This window comes from Curcuma longa, chromosome 11 (assembly GCF_044706935.1).
Source record: "Curcuma longa cultivar G26 ecotype Majalengka, Jawa Barat chromosome 11, ITB_CL_G26_1.1, whole genome shotgun sequence".
Taxonomy (NCBI): Eukaryota; Viridiplantae; Streptophyta; class Magnoliopsida; order Zingiberales; family Zingiberaceae; genus Curcuma; species Curcuma longa.
This window is the reverse complement of record NC_133871.1, coordinates 15,844,881-15,859,875: the sequence shown is the minus strand read 5'-3', so window position 1 is coordinate 15,859,875 and position 14,995 is coordinate 15,844,881. Positions and strand designations below refer to the sequence as shown.

The window sequence follows — 14,995 nt, the reverse complement described above, 5'->3', positions numbered from 1 at the left end:
GACGTGTTAACTAATTTAAAGATAAAGGCCGTGGAAATTTTGGATAATTATGATACGTGGGAACAGACAGACAAAAATCTTGACCAACGCAACGTAATTAATTTCCAAGTTGAGTTCAGTTTGACTGTTTTTTATTACAATGTCGTCGATTTCTTCAATGTCAACAAGTCAAGGTCAACGCCAGCTCTCGTGTGTGGTCATGCATCATGTATTCACAATGAAACTACGTAGATGACTTCTGATTTATGAATTTAAAAAAATAAATAAATGCTAATTTATTAAAGTTAAAAGTTCACGTTGAGTTTAAATTTAAAATTAGATTTGAAAATTGTCTTTTTTTTTAATGGCATCAATGTAATATAAGCCTAAGACAAGCCCATTTATGCGCCCTCCTCCGGCTTGGTGCTGCTATAAATTGAAGGCCAACAGATCGCCGATGAAGGGACGCGAACTGTTCCCCGTAGCCTTCGCTCGACGCCGATGAGATAGAAAAGGCAGGAGGGGAAGATAAAGGCTTTAAATCAGTGGATGTATTACGATGCTCGGAGAAGGTGGCGGTGATGACCCCTTCGGCTTCCGGATGGCGATGCTGGCGGCCGGATTCCAGCCTAATCCGCCGCCGGCGGAGATGCTCAGCACGAGCGGCGGAGGGGAGAGAAGGATGAATTATCCGGCGAGGGGGAAGGAGGAGAGGATTCTGCAATGGAGTCAGCAGGAGACGAGGGATTTGATCGCCGTCAGGGCGAAGATGGAGCACGGCTTCCCAGCGGCGCGAGGAAACATGACGCTGTGGGTGGAGGTGGCCGCCGCGATGAGGGAGCGAGGGTACTTTAGAACGCCGGATCAGTGCAAGTGCAAGTGGAAGAACCTCACCAATCGCTACAAGGTCTAGCCTTCTTCTTCGTCTTCCTTTTCCCCCGTTTTGCCTCTCTTGGGGATCTCGATCGATTGGATTTCGGAAGTTAGGGTTTTGAAGTAGAACTAAATTGTTTAATCTCTCCTTCTTATTGCTTGTCATCTTCGCCTGGTTTGAATTTGATCGCATGTCTTCAGGCATATTGTAGCGATCTGTCCTACTGATTGCTTAATCATCGTAAAAATGAGATTTTGAAAGGGCTTGACTTTGACAGATTGTTCGTCGCAAATTGGGGCTAGACGTTATTTCCAAACTGAAGATCTAATTTACCTCAGTTTTGAATTCTTGAATTGGTTTTTGTTCCCAGACAGCCATTCCTGAGGCCGGTCAGCAATGCCCTTTCTTCGACGAGCTACATGCCGTGTTCGCGGAGCAGGCCAAGACGAACACGCGGCGGCTCCTGGTCGAGTCTGAGTCTGGCGCCTCCCAATCAAACAAGAAACTCAAGAAGTTCACAGGAGAGCGATTCCTTGACGAATTATCCGACGAGAGCGAGAACGAACACAACAGCGACGGCGAACGCCTTCCGAAGAGCAGAAGGAAGAAGTCGGGCAACAGAGCAGCGGGACGGCAGCCGCTGGCTAACGCCGGAGCGGCCGGCCTCGAGGAAGTTCTTCGGGAGCTGCTGCAGCAGCAGCGTCGGATGAATGCGGAGTGGCTGGCGTCGGCCGAGCGGCTCGCGGAGGAGCGGCGGGCGATGGAGCAGGAGTGGCGGGAGGCAATAGGGAGAATAGAGAGGGAGCGGGTGAAGCTGGAGACTGCGCGGCGGGAGCGGGAGGAGCAGAGAAGGGCGAGGGAGGAGAGTCGGGCGGAGAAGCGGGAAGCATTACTCGCTTCTCTGCTCCATAAGCTCGTCAAGGACGACGATTGAAAATATATCATTTTGTGCAATTTTAAGTTGAAATAAATAATACAAAAATTACGAAAATTCCATCGAAAACACACGCACGTGCACAAGCACAACCGCCACGTCTGCTCTTGAACAACGACTCCTCCCCGGTCTCCCTCTTGAAAAAGTGGATCCGGGCGGCGAAACCGACCCGGTTCGCTTGGCCGACCGGTCTTATCCTCTAATCCGATCCCTCGCTCTGGCTTTGCCTCCCCAAAAGGCGGAGAGCGGGGAGTGTGCTCCTCGTCCAACTTTTCTCAGTTTGCTTCGTCGGCTGACGCGTTCGGAGCCGGCGGACGGGTTGCTCCGATGACATGGTTGCTGCCGCAGTTCCGCTCCCTCTGTCCCTGCAACGTCCACGGCCGTCCCTCACTTCAGTGTAAGCGAAACACGATCTTTGATTTGAGATGTCCCGCGTAGACGCAGAGCCTTATTTATATGGTTTAGAGGTCTCCGTTATTACTTTGTATAAGAAACCGATCTGCGAGATGTAAAAGGTAAATTTTCGACCTTTGATGTTATTGTGGCTGTCCATTCTGACTGCCCTAATGCACTATTTGCTAGAAAAGTTGGTCAATTGGCGATGACTATGAAGTAGTAGATGAAGGACAAATTAGGTTTTCATACTACAAATAACAATAACTGTGCATTCACTGAGAAACTTGGATTAGTATTATAGGAACATGTTAGAAAGCAAAAAATGTCGGTGTACATGAAAAAGATTGAGAGTTGTGTTGGACATAAGGAGCTAGCATAATGTGGCTAGTCTCAAATAGTTGATAATCATGTTTTCTTGAGATTATTGTTGTAGTAATACTTAGAAACATGTGGTTTTGGAACCTATTGAGAATGCCGATTGGGATGCCTACTTTGGAAGATTTTTCCATGTGACCATAGTCGCTGGGAATTCAAAATAACCTTATTAAACTAATTGATGAATTTATCTGTGCAAATTTATAGAGCATTGCACTTGCACAAATCATGTGTTTGGACCAGTACAGAGTGTAGCTTCAAATGTCACTTTGGGAAAAAAAAATTCCTACGATGCATATAATTTAAGAAAATACAAAATTACGTGCTTCATTTATATAATTGATGCATTTATTTGCAACAATTTTTAGAGCATTGCAGTTCCTTACTTGTTAGTTTAATTAATTACAATGCCTAACATTGTTTTGATGTATTTTAATCAGTTGAAGGAAAGGTTCTATACATCCACCTACCTATGTTAGCTAGCAGTTAGATGGCTGTTTGTTTCTGGTACCTAGGGATCTATATGACGTCCTTTAAAATCTGAGGCCCCGTGGATCTTTCTCAACACTTGTTGACTTTTTTGATTATTGAGTTCATTGCCTTATTTGATCTAGTTTGTAACATTTTTTTTTGGTTCCAATTCTGGTTGCAGCTAAGTCCAGAGATTTTGTCCATTTCCAGATTCATTGTCTCTTATCCCCTACCACATGTGTAATTGATTTTGGGCAAATAGATAAGTTAGAAGCTCGTTCAACCTCCTCTCCTTCATGTGCCATTAAACCATTAACATATGTTGGAGCTGTTGGCCCACCGACCAAGGTCAGTGATTGATATGCAAGGTAGTTTAGTTATGAAAATAAATTTTCATTTTCCAATATTTTAAGAAAGATTCAATTTTAAAGGTTGGTCACTGTGGATGTAACATCGAAGCTTTGGCATTTTTTTTTGAGGTGTAAATAGTGGAATAGGGATTCCAATGGTGAATGAATAGTTGAGAATTTACTTGGAGATTATAAGGCGAAAGGAAAATCTTTTAACTTTGTCCCTTCATGTTTTTGGCTTTTTGCTAATCTGGATAGTAAAAGCTCGTGTGACAATATTGAGAAGAACTTCATCAAGGAAATGTTCCTCAAACTATAGCTTGGCTAATCATACAAGTAAAATGATGATTATGCAAATACTTCATAGCATGTGGCCTCTATGACTGACTTCAATGTTATGTAGAATCAAGAGGTCCAAATTGAGTTGTCAAATTGGAAATTAGATACCTGTGTGCTAGTATTCATGGTTGTTATTTTATTTTATTTTTTGCAAAATCCTTTGAGGAATTTAACTTTATGGTATTCCTTCAAGAATAAATCTAAGACACGAATTTAAATCTTGTTTTTGTATCAAGTGACATAGGTGAGATCAATGTATGACATTATGTCAAGGCCGAAACATGGGAGGCACAGGCAATACTTGATATTTGCATGTGTCGTCTGATACAAGCATACAAAGATCTATTTGGTTGATAAACAGCCTGATATAATTGATACAAAGCGAATGCAATCATTATATCATGTCCAGTATGCATACATGCATATCAAACATAGAACAGAGTTGTAAGTAAAACCAATCTGGAAAGAGAAAGTTAAATTATTTTGATTTTATTTACAGTTTTACTGCAGTTACATTTAAGAAATTAATATTAAAAACATGAATATAATCTCATATTTCAAGTTTCAAATACTAATCCTTTTGAAGTTGATTCATCACATTGAGAATTTTCACATATTTGTTTAGATTAATATAAAGGAAAATAAAAGGCCACATTAATGAATTACAAAGCAAAAGTAATATACGTTGATTGAGAATAGTTATAGAATGAATCAATATAACCTTGCCTTTCATTTTGTAATCTGCATGTAACTTAAGCAAAATTAGTAGTCTTGAAACCTTTGGGGCCTGAGACTTCTTATGGAAGGTGGGAGGAGGTTGACTGATTTTATATGTCACTGAAGAGTAGAATAAACAAGAATATAAATCAATTTATAACCTTATGGAAGCAAATTATAGATAAGAGAGTTTAGTATGTGGTTGATTGGAGAGTCAAGAGAGTATTTCTATAAGAAGTTATATAATGTTAATTTAACATATGTCAGCGTTGTTAGATTGGTGCATACCTGTATTGTGCGGTGATACAAGTCAATGCTTTTACAGTATGATCCAGGCTAGGATTGTGACCAATACAAAGATCGAGATTTAAATTCATTATCTAGAAGAAAGTGGATCGTGCTATTATCACTCTTTTGTTTCTGAACATGTTCCTTTTTTATTTTCGAGTTGATTAAGATTTCTGCAGCAATTTTTGCTTTTGCTCATTAGCAGCATCTCTTCCACTTGGTGTGTCCAGACTGGAATTCAAATGACCTTGGCTTCAGATAAATTGCTCACAGATGAGGAGGCTGCAATATCTGTAGCTGCTGCTGAAGCAGTTGCCCTTGCTAGAGAGGCACTTGAACTTGCAAAAAATGCAGCTAAGATGATGGGGAAGAATCCTTTTGTAGAAGTTGAGAACTTAGAAAGTTCATCAGATGCTGAGATAAAATGGCTTGAGAGGATGAGCCTTACAGGAACAGAATTGGGTAGCACCAACCATTCTGCTGATGCTGAAACTGAATATCCTCAAGATAATTTTAACCCAGATCAATTTTTGCATACAGATTATTTGAGTTTCACATATTGTGAGTCCCAGATAACAGAGCATGCTGAAAGCATTGCTGTGAGATCTGTGCGTCTGACTGAAAGAAGAGCCAGAAGAGCAAGGGCAGCAGAGAAGGCTACTGCTGGTGTTACTTCTCTTAAGTCTGGGTTATCCGGAAGGAAAAAGCGCACTATTCAGGAGGTTGATTATTCAGATCCCCTGCGATACTTAAGGGGAACAACAAATACAACAAAGCTTCTCACTGCAGCTGAAGAGATAAGATTGTCAGAAGGAATTCAGGTACAAGTTAATGCACCAGAAATTTAAAAATGTTTCATTAATGCAAATGTTGTGGATGATTGGAGTAGTTGTGGTTCAGTTTCATGCGTTGATATATTTGCATAATATCCAAACAACAGGAATTCCTTTTTTCCCCTCATTATTACGATGAAACTTTTCAGTTTTCATCTAGTTATGGTGAAAACAGAATCTTCTTCCACCAGGTTTAATATTTCTGAAGAGCTAGAAATAGTCACGTTCTGGCATTTAGGAACTAGAACAAAGCTTGTCTAGGATTTAGAGGTAGCATAGTGGCCGCTTTTAACATTTTGAAGACTAGCAAAATATTTATCTCTAAATATGATTAACTTAACAATAAAACTACCTTTCCCATATGTTATTCTTATTTAACCTATTTTTGTACTGAATTCATCAGGATCTGCTAAAACTAGAAAGGCTGAAAGAGACTCTTGCTGAGCGAAATGGTTGTCAACCAACCTTTGCTCAATGGGCTGCAGCTGCTGGTATTGACCCAAAATCTCTGAGGAAACGCTTAAACCATGGCACGTTTTGCAAGGATAAAATGATCAAAAGTAATATTCGGCTTGTTATTTCAATAGCAAAAAACTATCTTGGCACAGGACTGAACATTCAGGATCTCGTTCAGGTGCTTGCTTATATTGCTGCTCTTACAGTTAATAATTCACTTTGTGTTGTATCGTATGTTTTACCTCATGTCACTTTGATTCAATATAAAACCTATTATAAAGCTAGTTATAATTTCTTTTAAAAAATTGTTTACTATATAAAAATAGCTAAACATTTTGAAGAACTATATATATATACACACAATTTATATGATGTAAAAGGTATTATTTAATTTATTTGATACATCGGTTATGTTGTGATGAAGTGTCCAAAGTGTTCCATCTTGAATTTTCTTTTCTATAAGCAGGAAGGATGCAGAGGCCTGGTGAGGGGCGCTGAGAAGTTTGATGCTTCCAAGGGGTTCAAGTTCTCAACGTATGCACACTGGTGGATAAAACAATCAGTACGGAAATGTCTTTCAGAACATTCCAGGACAATCCGCTTGCCAGTAGGTTCACTAAAAGCTCTGTTTTTTCTTAGTCGAAAAAAATTGAAAGCTAAATGTGAACGCAATGATGCATATACTTGTGTTGAAATTGAAAATAAATTATGTCTGCTTAAATGTTTCTCTGATTATCCAAAGGAAAATTTTTTATTGATTTGTTCTTACAGTTTCACATGGTGGAGGCTAGCTATCGAGTAAGAGAGGCTGAAAAACGACTATATAGAGAGAATGGAAGGCCTCCTGGTACCGAAGAAGTTGCGGTGGCAACTGGATTTTCTATGAAGAAACTTGAGGCTGTGATGCTGACCCCTAAAGCTCCGATTTCTCTGGATCAGAAGATTGGATTCAACGAGAGCCTAAAACCTACAGTAAGTCACATTTTCTTTGCTTCAACCTCTTTGCACATTATAGTCTTGTTTTATCTACCATCCCTTTGCTTATCTATTCTTCACACTCCATAGGACGTCATTGCTCATCCTGATGCTGAGACATCTGAAGGCATACTCATCAAGCAATTCATGAGGCAGGATCTTAACAAAGTGCTGGATACTTTAAATCCAAGGGAGAAGCAGGTCGTCAGGTGGAGGTTTGGACTAGAAGATGGAAGGATGAAGACACTGCAAGAGATTGGAGAGTTGATGGGAGTGAGCAGGGAGAGGGTCCGGCAGATCGAGTCTAGTGCTTTAAGAAAACTAAGAAGCAAAAAGAGAACCAAGAATTTGCGGCAATATATAGCTACTTGAGTCCCATTTATTTAAGCTCCCGATGTAGTTGCAGCACATTCTTTTCCTTGCAACAATATTTCAGACCTCTAGTTTTTTTCAACTTCATTATTTCCTAATGTGAGTTTTCTTTTTTTTTTTTTTGATAACGTGACAATATATCAGACCTATTCTTCTTCTTGATTTATCTATCAAGTAAATTCAATAAGATATTGAAATTTGAATCTTATTTTGTTTATTACTTTGTATATTTTTGTGTGAAGGTAATATACTCTAATATTTAAAAAAAACAAAAGCAAAATTGTTAAGAACTTGGGAAGGAAACAAAGAATAGGAATGAATATAAGAAACAATCTAGTTGACAAGAATAAGAAACAAAGAACACTACATTTTTTGAAAATCTTGTTAAAATCACAAATGTAGTGTTCTTTAAAGAATGTCTACGCAAACAATCTAGTTGATTAATGAGACTAGGTGTGCATTATTAATTCCTTTTCAACCATTCTTAGTTTTTTATTATCTAAAGTTACAATAAAAACAATTAATTTTTTATCAATACATCCCTAACGAACTTCTAATTTTACCTATGTCAAATTAATATCCCAATACTTCAATGAATAGTTTGCTTTTAAATTATTCTTTATTGCGATTTCATTTAAATGAATCAACTTAGTAAATATTTTACGAGATAATTTGTTGTTAGCGCGTTAAGTGGGCCGTCTACTTAGATTCAAACTCCCCGCCGTAAATGATTACTAATGTTCAACATTCGACCGACCAAATCATAGATCTTATAGGCTAATAAGTAGACCTAAATGAACAAGATGAATCAAACAAAAAATTTAATTGCATTTGTCAAATGCTAAATAAAGCAAGCGTGTAATATTGTGTGCTAATAGTTCTTATATAATGAAGAGTCTAAATGATTAAAATATAGACAACTAAATTTCAAGGGGGCAAAAGTAAAACAGCAGGAATATTACAAAATAACTGAACCGATTAATTAAAGAGCGGATTAATAATCAACAATTAAAGAGCGGATTAATTACAAAACCTTGTTTTAATTATTATTATTATTATTATTATTATTATTATTATTATTATTATTATTATTATTATTATTATTATTATTATTATTATAAAAAATAGGAATAATTAGTTTTCCTTTTTTAAACTTGCAAAGCCTCGTTTCCCACTGTATAAATCGCCCATTTGCTCTTCAGCTTGAGGAGGCCTCGACGAGGAGGAACTGAAGGCTCGCTCCATGGCGTTCTCCGGCGACCAGAAAAGGAGGAGCTCCATCGCGAAGATCCTCTTTCCCTTCGGTTTTGGTGGAGGCGCCGGTTCCTCCTCCTCCTCCTCCTCTGCCCCTGCCGGCGATAACCACAAGTTCATGGCCTCCAACGTCGGACTCGGCATCATCGCCTCCATGATCGACGACGCCTGGAACCGGCCGCCCGAGGCGGCGATCTCCCGGACGGGTCCCCTGCCCGTCGCCGGGGAGAAGCGGCGGCTGCCGACGGCGGGGGAGATGATCATGGACCAGCAATCGGAGACGTACACGTGCGTGATCTCGTACCGGGAAGGCCAACCCGTGAAGAAGCGGATCTACTACGGCGACGCCGCCGAAGTCGGCGACAAGCTCGTGCCCTTCGAGCTGTCGCCGCCGCCGTCGCAGCTGCAGAGTACGCCGTCTCATTCCTCCGACTTCCTCAGCCAATGCTTCCGGTGCACGGACGACCTCCATGGCAAGGACATCTACATGTACAGGTAACTGCCAAATCAAGAGACCTTTTAATTCCATCTGAATCATTATATTTCTTCTCGATCCATGGATTCGCACGGATTTTAGTTCTAATGATCATCTTCTCACATACTTCTAATTATTCATGAATTCTACGCCGGAATATCATATGGCACACAGAAAATACAGAAGAAGAAGAAAAAAAGTCTAAATGCATTCCTTCCATAGATTGTTCCCCTCTTTTCCATTTTGTTTTCAGATAGCATTTACTACTCCTCTTGAGTCACCATCCCTGAATGGGGCCATAATTAGGTTGCATTGATTCATTGCTGATTCAATGTCTCGCAGAGAGGAAGCTTTCTGTAGCGAGGAGTGTCGAGGTAAAGCCATGGTACTCGATGAGCTCGAAAGGAGTTTTAGGAAAGGAGGGAAAACGCCGAAGAAGATCGATCCTCCTCTTCATTCATCCTCTGCGAGTGGAAGTTGAGGGCAGTGCGATTTCGATGGAGAAGTGTTTGTGCAGTTCGTCCCAAAAAAGCCCTTTTATTTAGAATTTCTTGTCAAGGTTCCTTTTTGAACCGCAGCGCAATCGTTACCAATTTTTTCACTTGAAGATTTATATCCATATTTATTTCTATATATTTTGAGTCAATTTGATAATACATTTTAATATAATTTAATAATTTTATAATATCTCTCTATTTTTTTTGTCATTTAATCGTCAATTTTTATACCGGCCCTTTCGATATATTGAAATTCATTTTCCTAATCTTTCCTCCAATCTGCTTTAATCCGCGTCGCTCCTTCTCGATGGCTCGATTCCTCTCCGCCGGAGCCCTAGCATCGTCCTCCAGCCTTGTTGACCGATCTTGTGCCTCAGTCGTCCTCGGCCTCCGTCGCTTCTCCAGTCGTCGTGAGGAGGTGCAGCTGTTCGAACTGGAGATCGACGGGGAGGGTTCCGCATCAGATTCAGGGTGGAGGTTCTGGGTAATCGCCGCCTCCGGGATGCCATTCGTGCCATTATAGTCCGTGAATCTGCTCCCGATTGGCTGCCCTTCATCCCTGGTTCCTCTTACTGGGTGCCGCCCCGCAGTAATCCGATAACCGATGAGGAGATGATGACCTCCATCACAGCTCGTGGCTGGTCCTCCGCTGCCTACTTTGTTGAAGGTAACGAACCAAGTCATTTTCTGTCTCCTATTTCGAACTAGCTCTTGTTCCATTTGCTGGCCTACTATTATAAAGTTCAAGATTGCATTCTTTGAAACCCAGTTCGTTTTTCTTGGAGTAATTCCATCAATTGAAATTTCAATTGATTCGGGACCAGGAGTTGCTGGGTGAAATTTTTTTTATCTCATCTTATTACTCATGCAATGATCAAATCATTATAAAAGTCCGTGATAGGGATTCAGATCCAACCATCTAAGAAGGGGACTGCAGAACAGCCGCCTATGACTGCATAAAACATATATGGTTAGCATGTGCTGTTAAGAATGTCTTGTTTGATTCATTCGAACCAATTTAGATCGAGCCGAATTGTTTTGAAATTCTAAGTTACCCTATTGGCAGCTTGTAACTTGTAAATGTTAACTTAAACATTTGTTTTATCAGTAATAAATTTCAATGATGTGTATTATAACGACAGGATGCATATTGTAACAAAAGAAACTAAATAAAAGAATATAATTATCAAACTTTGAAGAAACGGTTAATTTGCAAGAATAATAAATCTTAAATAACGTTTAGACAAGATAAGGTTGTAAATGATAATACAAAGTATAAATGAGCAGGCATGCAACTTATCGGATATAATGACTTGGAGTCCCAATATACTAGATATAGTGTCCACTGTTTGAAATCTTGTGTGCTAATTGAAATCGGCATGGATTGGCACGAAGAGATCATTGATACTACTAGTCAATGGTGGTACGTGAAAATACTGACCTTGTCTTATCCACTGGTTGGGATGGAGGCCTTGCTGCAGTTTCAACTGCCTACGAGAAGCTTTGGCTCATTAACAGACTACGTACTGGTTTTTCTAAACAACATGAAAACTTTAGCTTCAGAAGTGGATGAAGAAGGTAGTCTTTTGCTGCTGACAAGAAGGTTAAATGCCTATCAGTTTACGGTTTCCTGTGTGTTTTGTGTTGTGATTTGTGTGGGAGGAAAGGAGTTGGGTCAATAGGGTGAATATATAAGGGGTTAATAAGTTAGCAATGTAAACTTAATATTATATGGGAGGTGTCAATAGGTTAACAAGTTGATATCTTAGGTATATGAAATTTTAATACAATTACACAGTAATAACTTACTAAATCTATAATATATATTAAAACCTATATAACTTGGCTTCCTACTTTGCTGCCAACATGCATTTAAGCTTCAAAATTGATGTCCACAGGAAGACATCCATGTGTTATGATCATCTATTTAATTGCCCATGAGTTTTCACTATCCTATTAATTAACGTGCACAATGTGTTAGCATGATTGCCAAGTATTATGGGTAAAATACTTTGGGACTTCTAGCAAATTTGTTATTCTTATTCTCACTTATTCATGTAATTTTATCTTATTAATTTTTCACATTGCCCATATTTTTCTAAGAGTAGATATGTTTATCCATACATTTAATCTCCTTTTTGTTTTATTTTATTATTGTGATTTAATTGTACATATCAATTATAGTTTAGTTTAAATAAGTTTTATTATTAATACTTAAGAGAATGGACATGATAAGAAATAAGAACATTAGAGAGAAAGTTGAGATTGCACTTATTGAGGAAAACTTATGAGAGACATATTTAAGATGGTATGGATATGTATTTAGACGACCAGTTAGACGATGTAAGATTATGACAAAGATGCACATTAATCGATGAAGAGGCGGATAGACCAAAGAAAAGTTGTTTAGCAACAATAAAACAGATAAAATTTATTTAAATATAGATAAGGATATAGTAGGGGATCAAGTTCAATGACATAAGAAAATCTATATAGCTGACCCCACTTAGTAGGATAAAAGTTTAGTTATTGTTGTTGTATTTAATAGAGCTTTTTGTTTTGTTTTGTGTTTTTTGTCATTTCTTCTCTATTATGTACATTTAATTTGGCAGAATAAGTATCTTGTTACTATTGACTAATGTGCTAATGAAGAGAATAATTTAGTTTTTATTCTTAGGAAGTATGAATTTCAGCAAATATACTTCTAGGTAGGATCACTTGTTTTGCTACCATCATGGCATCATATGCATATTAGGTTACAAAACTGTCAGGCCTTTAAGTTATCTCTTCCTATGTGTGTTAATGATAAACTTTCCTTTGCTATATCTTATGCTGTTCGATAATTAGTATTACTGAAGGATTTTTTTTTCTAACCACTAACCACCACTGAAGGAGTTTTTGTTTGTTTTGGACTGTTGATATATCTTTAATTTTATATAAATTCCATTATACTTTTATTTGAATTATGTACAATGAAACATATATTACCATTTTTGTCATTTGACATTATTTCAATCATATTATGTATATTTTCTCTTATCTTGTTTGGAACACTGAAAGCTTTCTTTTCTCATTCTATCCTTGTGAGTTAAATATGGAGGATGAATCAGACAACAATATGGAGGCCAGACTAACAAACTAATGTACATGCTCCATTGTTTCACAAATTTAGCACTTGAAGCAACTTGTTTAGAGTGATTAATAAAATTTAAATAAATTACTGAAGAAGTCGTGATTTACCATTCCTGGAAATGTTTCTTTGCCAGTTACTGATTTAGCCCCTTCATTGAGCCAATTAAAATCCATCTATGCTTTCAAAGTTTTTTCCAGAAGCAAAAGGATCTTTAGATTGTTTGGCTGCCTTAAATAAATGGTCAATATAGAAAAATCTCTATTTACCACGGGACCTGCTTTTTGTCTTAATTCATTAATTACACCTTCTGTGAACAACAGGTACACCTCTACATTCAAGAAAGAAGAGCCAAGAGAGGGCCAATGCCCAATCGGAGGATGACGAAGAAAGCTAACTATTACTTAACATTGTTGATTTGTGGTGAGTGCTTCTGTTGTTGTTATACATCATAAAACCAGAGAACTAAGTTGAACTTATTCCATTTCCAAGTATTTGAGTGCATGCAATATATATTAATTTGCTCACTACCTAGCTAAATAGATGTCAAACTGCAAATGGCGTGTTCGTAATATTCCATATCTAAATTGGTTTCTTGTTCTGAAGGCTCTTTCCATAGATTAGTGTCTATTCAAAGCACACCATTTCCATCGTTGTAACGATGTACTTATGCGATGGGAGAACCCAGCAGCTGTTTACCTTACAGTTGTTGTAAAAACAATGTTGAAATTTTTTAGAAAATGTGAGATGTAGGATCTTGTCAGTTCTGCCCATACCCCCTGACGAAAACATTTTACAGTCATTAAATTATTTGTTCGAACTGTCATTAAATTTTGGGGATCATCTATCCAAGACTGCAACTTCCATCTAAGCTTCATCTCCACAGCTCCTGTTTCACCTATCTCCAGATTCCATCTTCCTTCGAGACTATAAATTTTTACTACTTTTTTAAAGATATCTGTTACAACCATATTATTATCATTAATTTTACTCGTATGTCCTTTATAGTTTGGCTATTGTTGATTTATCTTTTACACTTTCACGAGGATTTAACGGCCGAAGAGATGAATTAACCACACTTGAAAAGATAAACGTAAAATAATAACAGTGGGAAGGTAGAATGGTAATAGGAAATGTTTAGAAAATGCAGTAAAAATCATGGTGAAGATGTGCATAAGGAAAGAAGTGCACAAGGAAAGAGGCCTGGTAAGTTGTCTCTCCATCACTCGACGGGACAAGAGTGCGACCACGAACGCAACATTCAAGGGGCAAATTTGGGCTCCATGTATCGTATCAATCAATTACCTCTTCTGTTTCTCTCCATTCCGTTCCTTGCTAATTAAGCTCCATCACCCAACTCCAATTGTTTAATCACTTCCTTTGCTCACCTTCTTCTCATTATATGGAATCTGAGTTGGTCGTCGGAGACTTGCCTTCGACTCGGACTACATCTATAGTCGGCGACGACGACAGAGAAGAGCCATTGGAGGCATCCACCAACAAAACTTCTAGTCATGAAGCTCTAGCAGTGGTAGAGCACTGCTGTCTCACGCCCAAGTCACGGGAGACCGGTGCTGCTGCAGTATGCCCGCCGGCGCCGAGGAAACCGCCCCGCCGTCCGGCTGCGAAAAGAAGACGCCAATCTGTTTTGCATGACGCAGGTAAGTATTTTCCGGTGCCGGACGATCTCGCTATGGTCTTCGTACCCGTCAGGGCCAAGAAAGCTAAGAGAAGCTCGATGAAGTAATTCAATTCGAATGCAGATTCTATTTTTTTTAATTCCTTAATAAAATTATTCTCTGAGATTTTCTTTTCGTTTTTTTTTCACCAGAGATCACTCTTCTTCTCCTTTTCTGAGCATTCTGTGTTTGTTATGTTCTTAAGCTTCTGCCTTGTTAATGTGGTTCATTATCAACTAATTAATTAAGAGCTTTCTTATCTTTAACATCTGATTTCTCGCTCTGTGTTTATATTCATGTTAGTCTACAATTATCAGGGTAAAAAAAAACATAATCCTAATATAAACTGAATCATTTTTGTTAAAATAAAAATAAACTGCTCTTTCCTTTAATCTCCCTTCATGTACTTTTTTTGGTCAAGAAAAACAAGAATTTAAGGTGAATTTAACTATATATAAGTGTATGATTAAAAAATCGAGTGAATATCTAGATCGTGGATGAATGAGATAATAATTTATTGTTATGAAAACTTACACTTGCAGTGTGGTGGATGAATGAGACACCTGTGTATTCATATCATAATGAGATAATGGCCCAACCT

The 14,995-nt window shown here is 38.3% G+C and overlaps 3 protein-coding genes and 1 pseudogene across 6 annotated transcripts; all 4 read left to right on the top strand.

The window, feature by feature from the left end:
- Nucleotides 1-472: 472 nt before the first annotated feature.
- LOC141836907 (trihelix transcription factor GT-3b-like) lies at nucleotides 473-1,787 on the top strand. The gene is made up of 2 exons (XM_074724371.1): nucleotides 473-886; nucleotides 1,224-1,787. The coding sequence occupies exons 1-2, from the start codon at nucleotides 539-541 to the stop codon at nucleotides 1,785-1,787; spliced, it is 912 nt and encodes a 303-aa protein (XP_074580472.1). The 5' UTR covers nucleotides 473-538.
- Nucleotides 1,788-2,015: 228 nt separating this feature from the next.
- On the top strand, nucleotides 2,016-7,438 carry LOC141839838 (RNA polymerase sigma factor sigB). Of its 4 annotated transcripts, XM_074727678.1 has the most exons (7): nucleotides 2,016-2,184; nucleotides 3,211-3,377; nucleotides 4,954-5,544; nucleotides 5,960-6,190; nucleotides 6,479-6,619; nucleotides 6,784-6,984; nucleotides 7,078-7,438. In XM_074727678.1, the coding sequence occupies exons 1-7, from the start codon at nucleotides 2,115-2,117 to the stop codon at nucleotides 7,357-7,359; spliced, it is 1,683 nt and encodes a 560-aa protein (XP_074583779.1). In that variant the 5' UTR covers nucleotides 2,016-2,114; the 3' UTR covers nucleotides 7,360-7,438. The 4 variants fall into 4 exon arrangements, with proteins under 4 accessions (XP_074583779.1, XP_074583781.1, XP_074583780.1 ...); XM_074727680.1 differs by lacking the exon at nucleotides 3,211-3,377; XM_074727679.1 differs by lacking the exon at nucleotides 2,016-2,184 and having other exon boundaries at nucleotides 3,231-3,377; nucleotides 4,929-5,544.
- A 1,164-nt stretch (nucleotides 7,439-8,602) lies between these two features.
- LOC141837923 (FCS-Like Zinc finger 12-like) lies at nucleotides 8,603-9,606 on the top strand. The gene is made up of 2 exons (XM_074725285.1): nucleotides 8,603-9,108; nucleotides 9,431-9,606. Exons 1-2 carry the CDS (start codon nucleotides 8,603-8,605, stop codon nucleotides 9,567-9,569), a joined length of 645 nt encoding a protein of 214 aa, XP_074581386.1. The 3' UTR covers nucleotides 9,570-9,606.
- A 241-nt stretch (nucleotides 9,607-9,847) lies between these two features.
- LOC141841738 (uncharacterized) lies at nucleotides 9,848-13,242 on the top strand (annotated as a pseudogene).
- The last annotated feature ends 1,753 nt before the right edge of the window (nucleotides 13,243-14,995 follow it).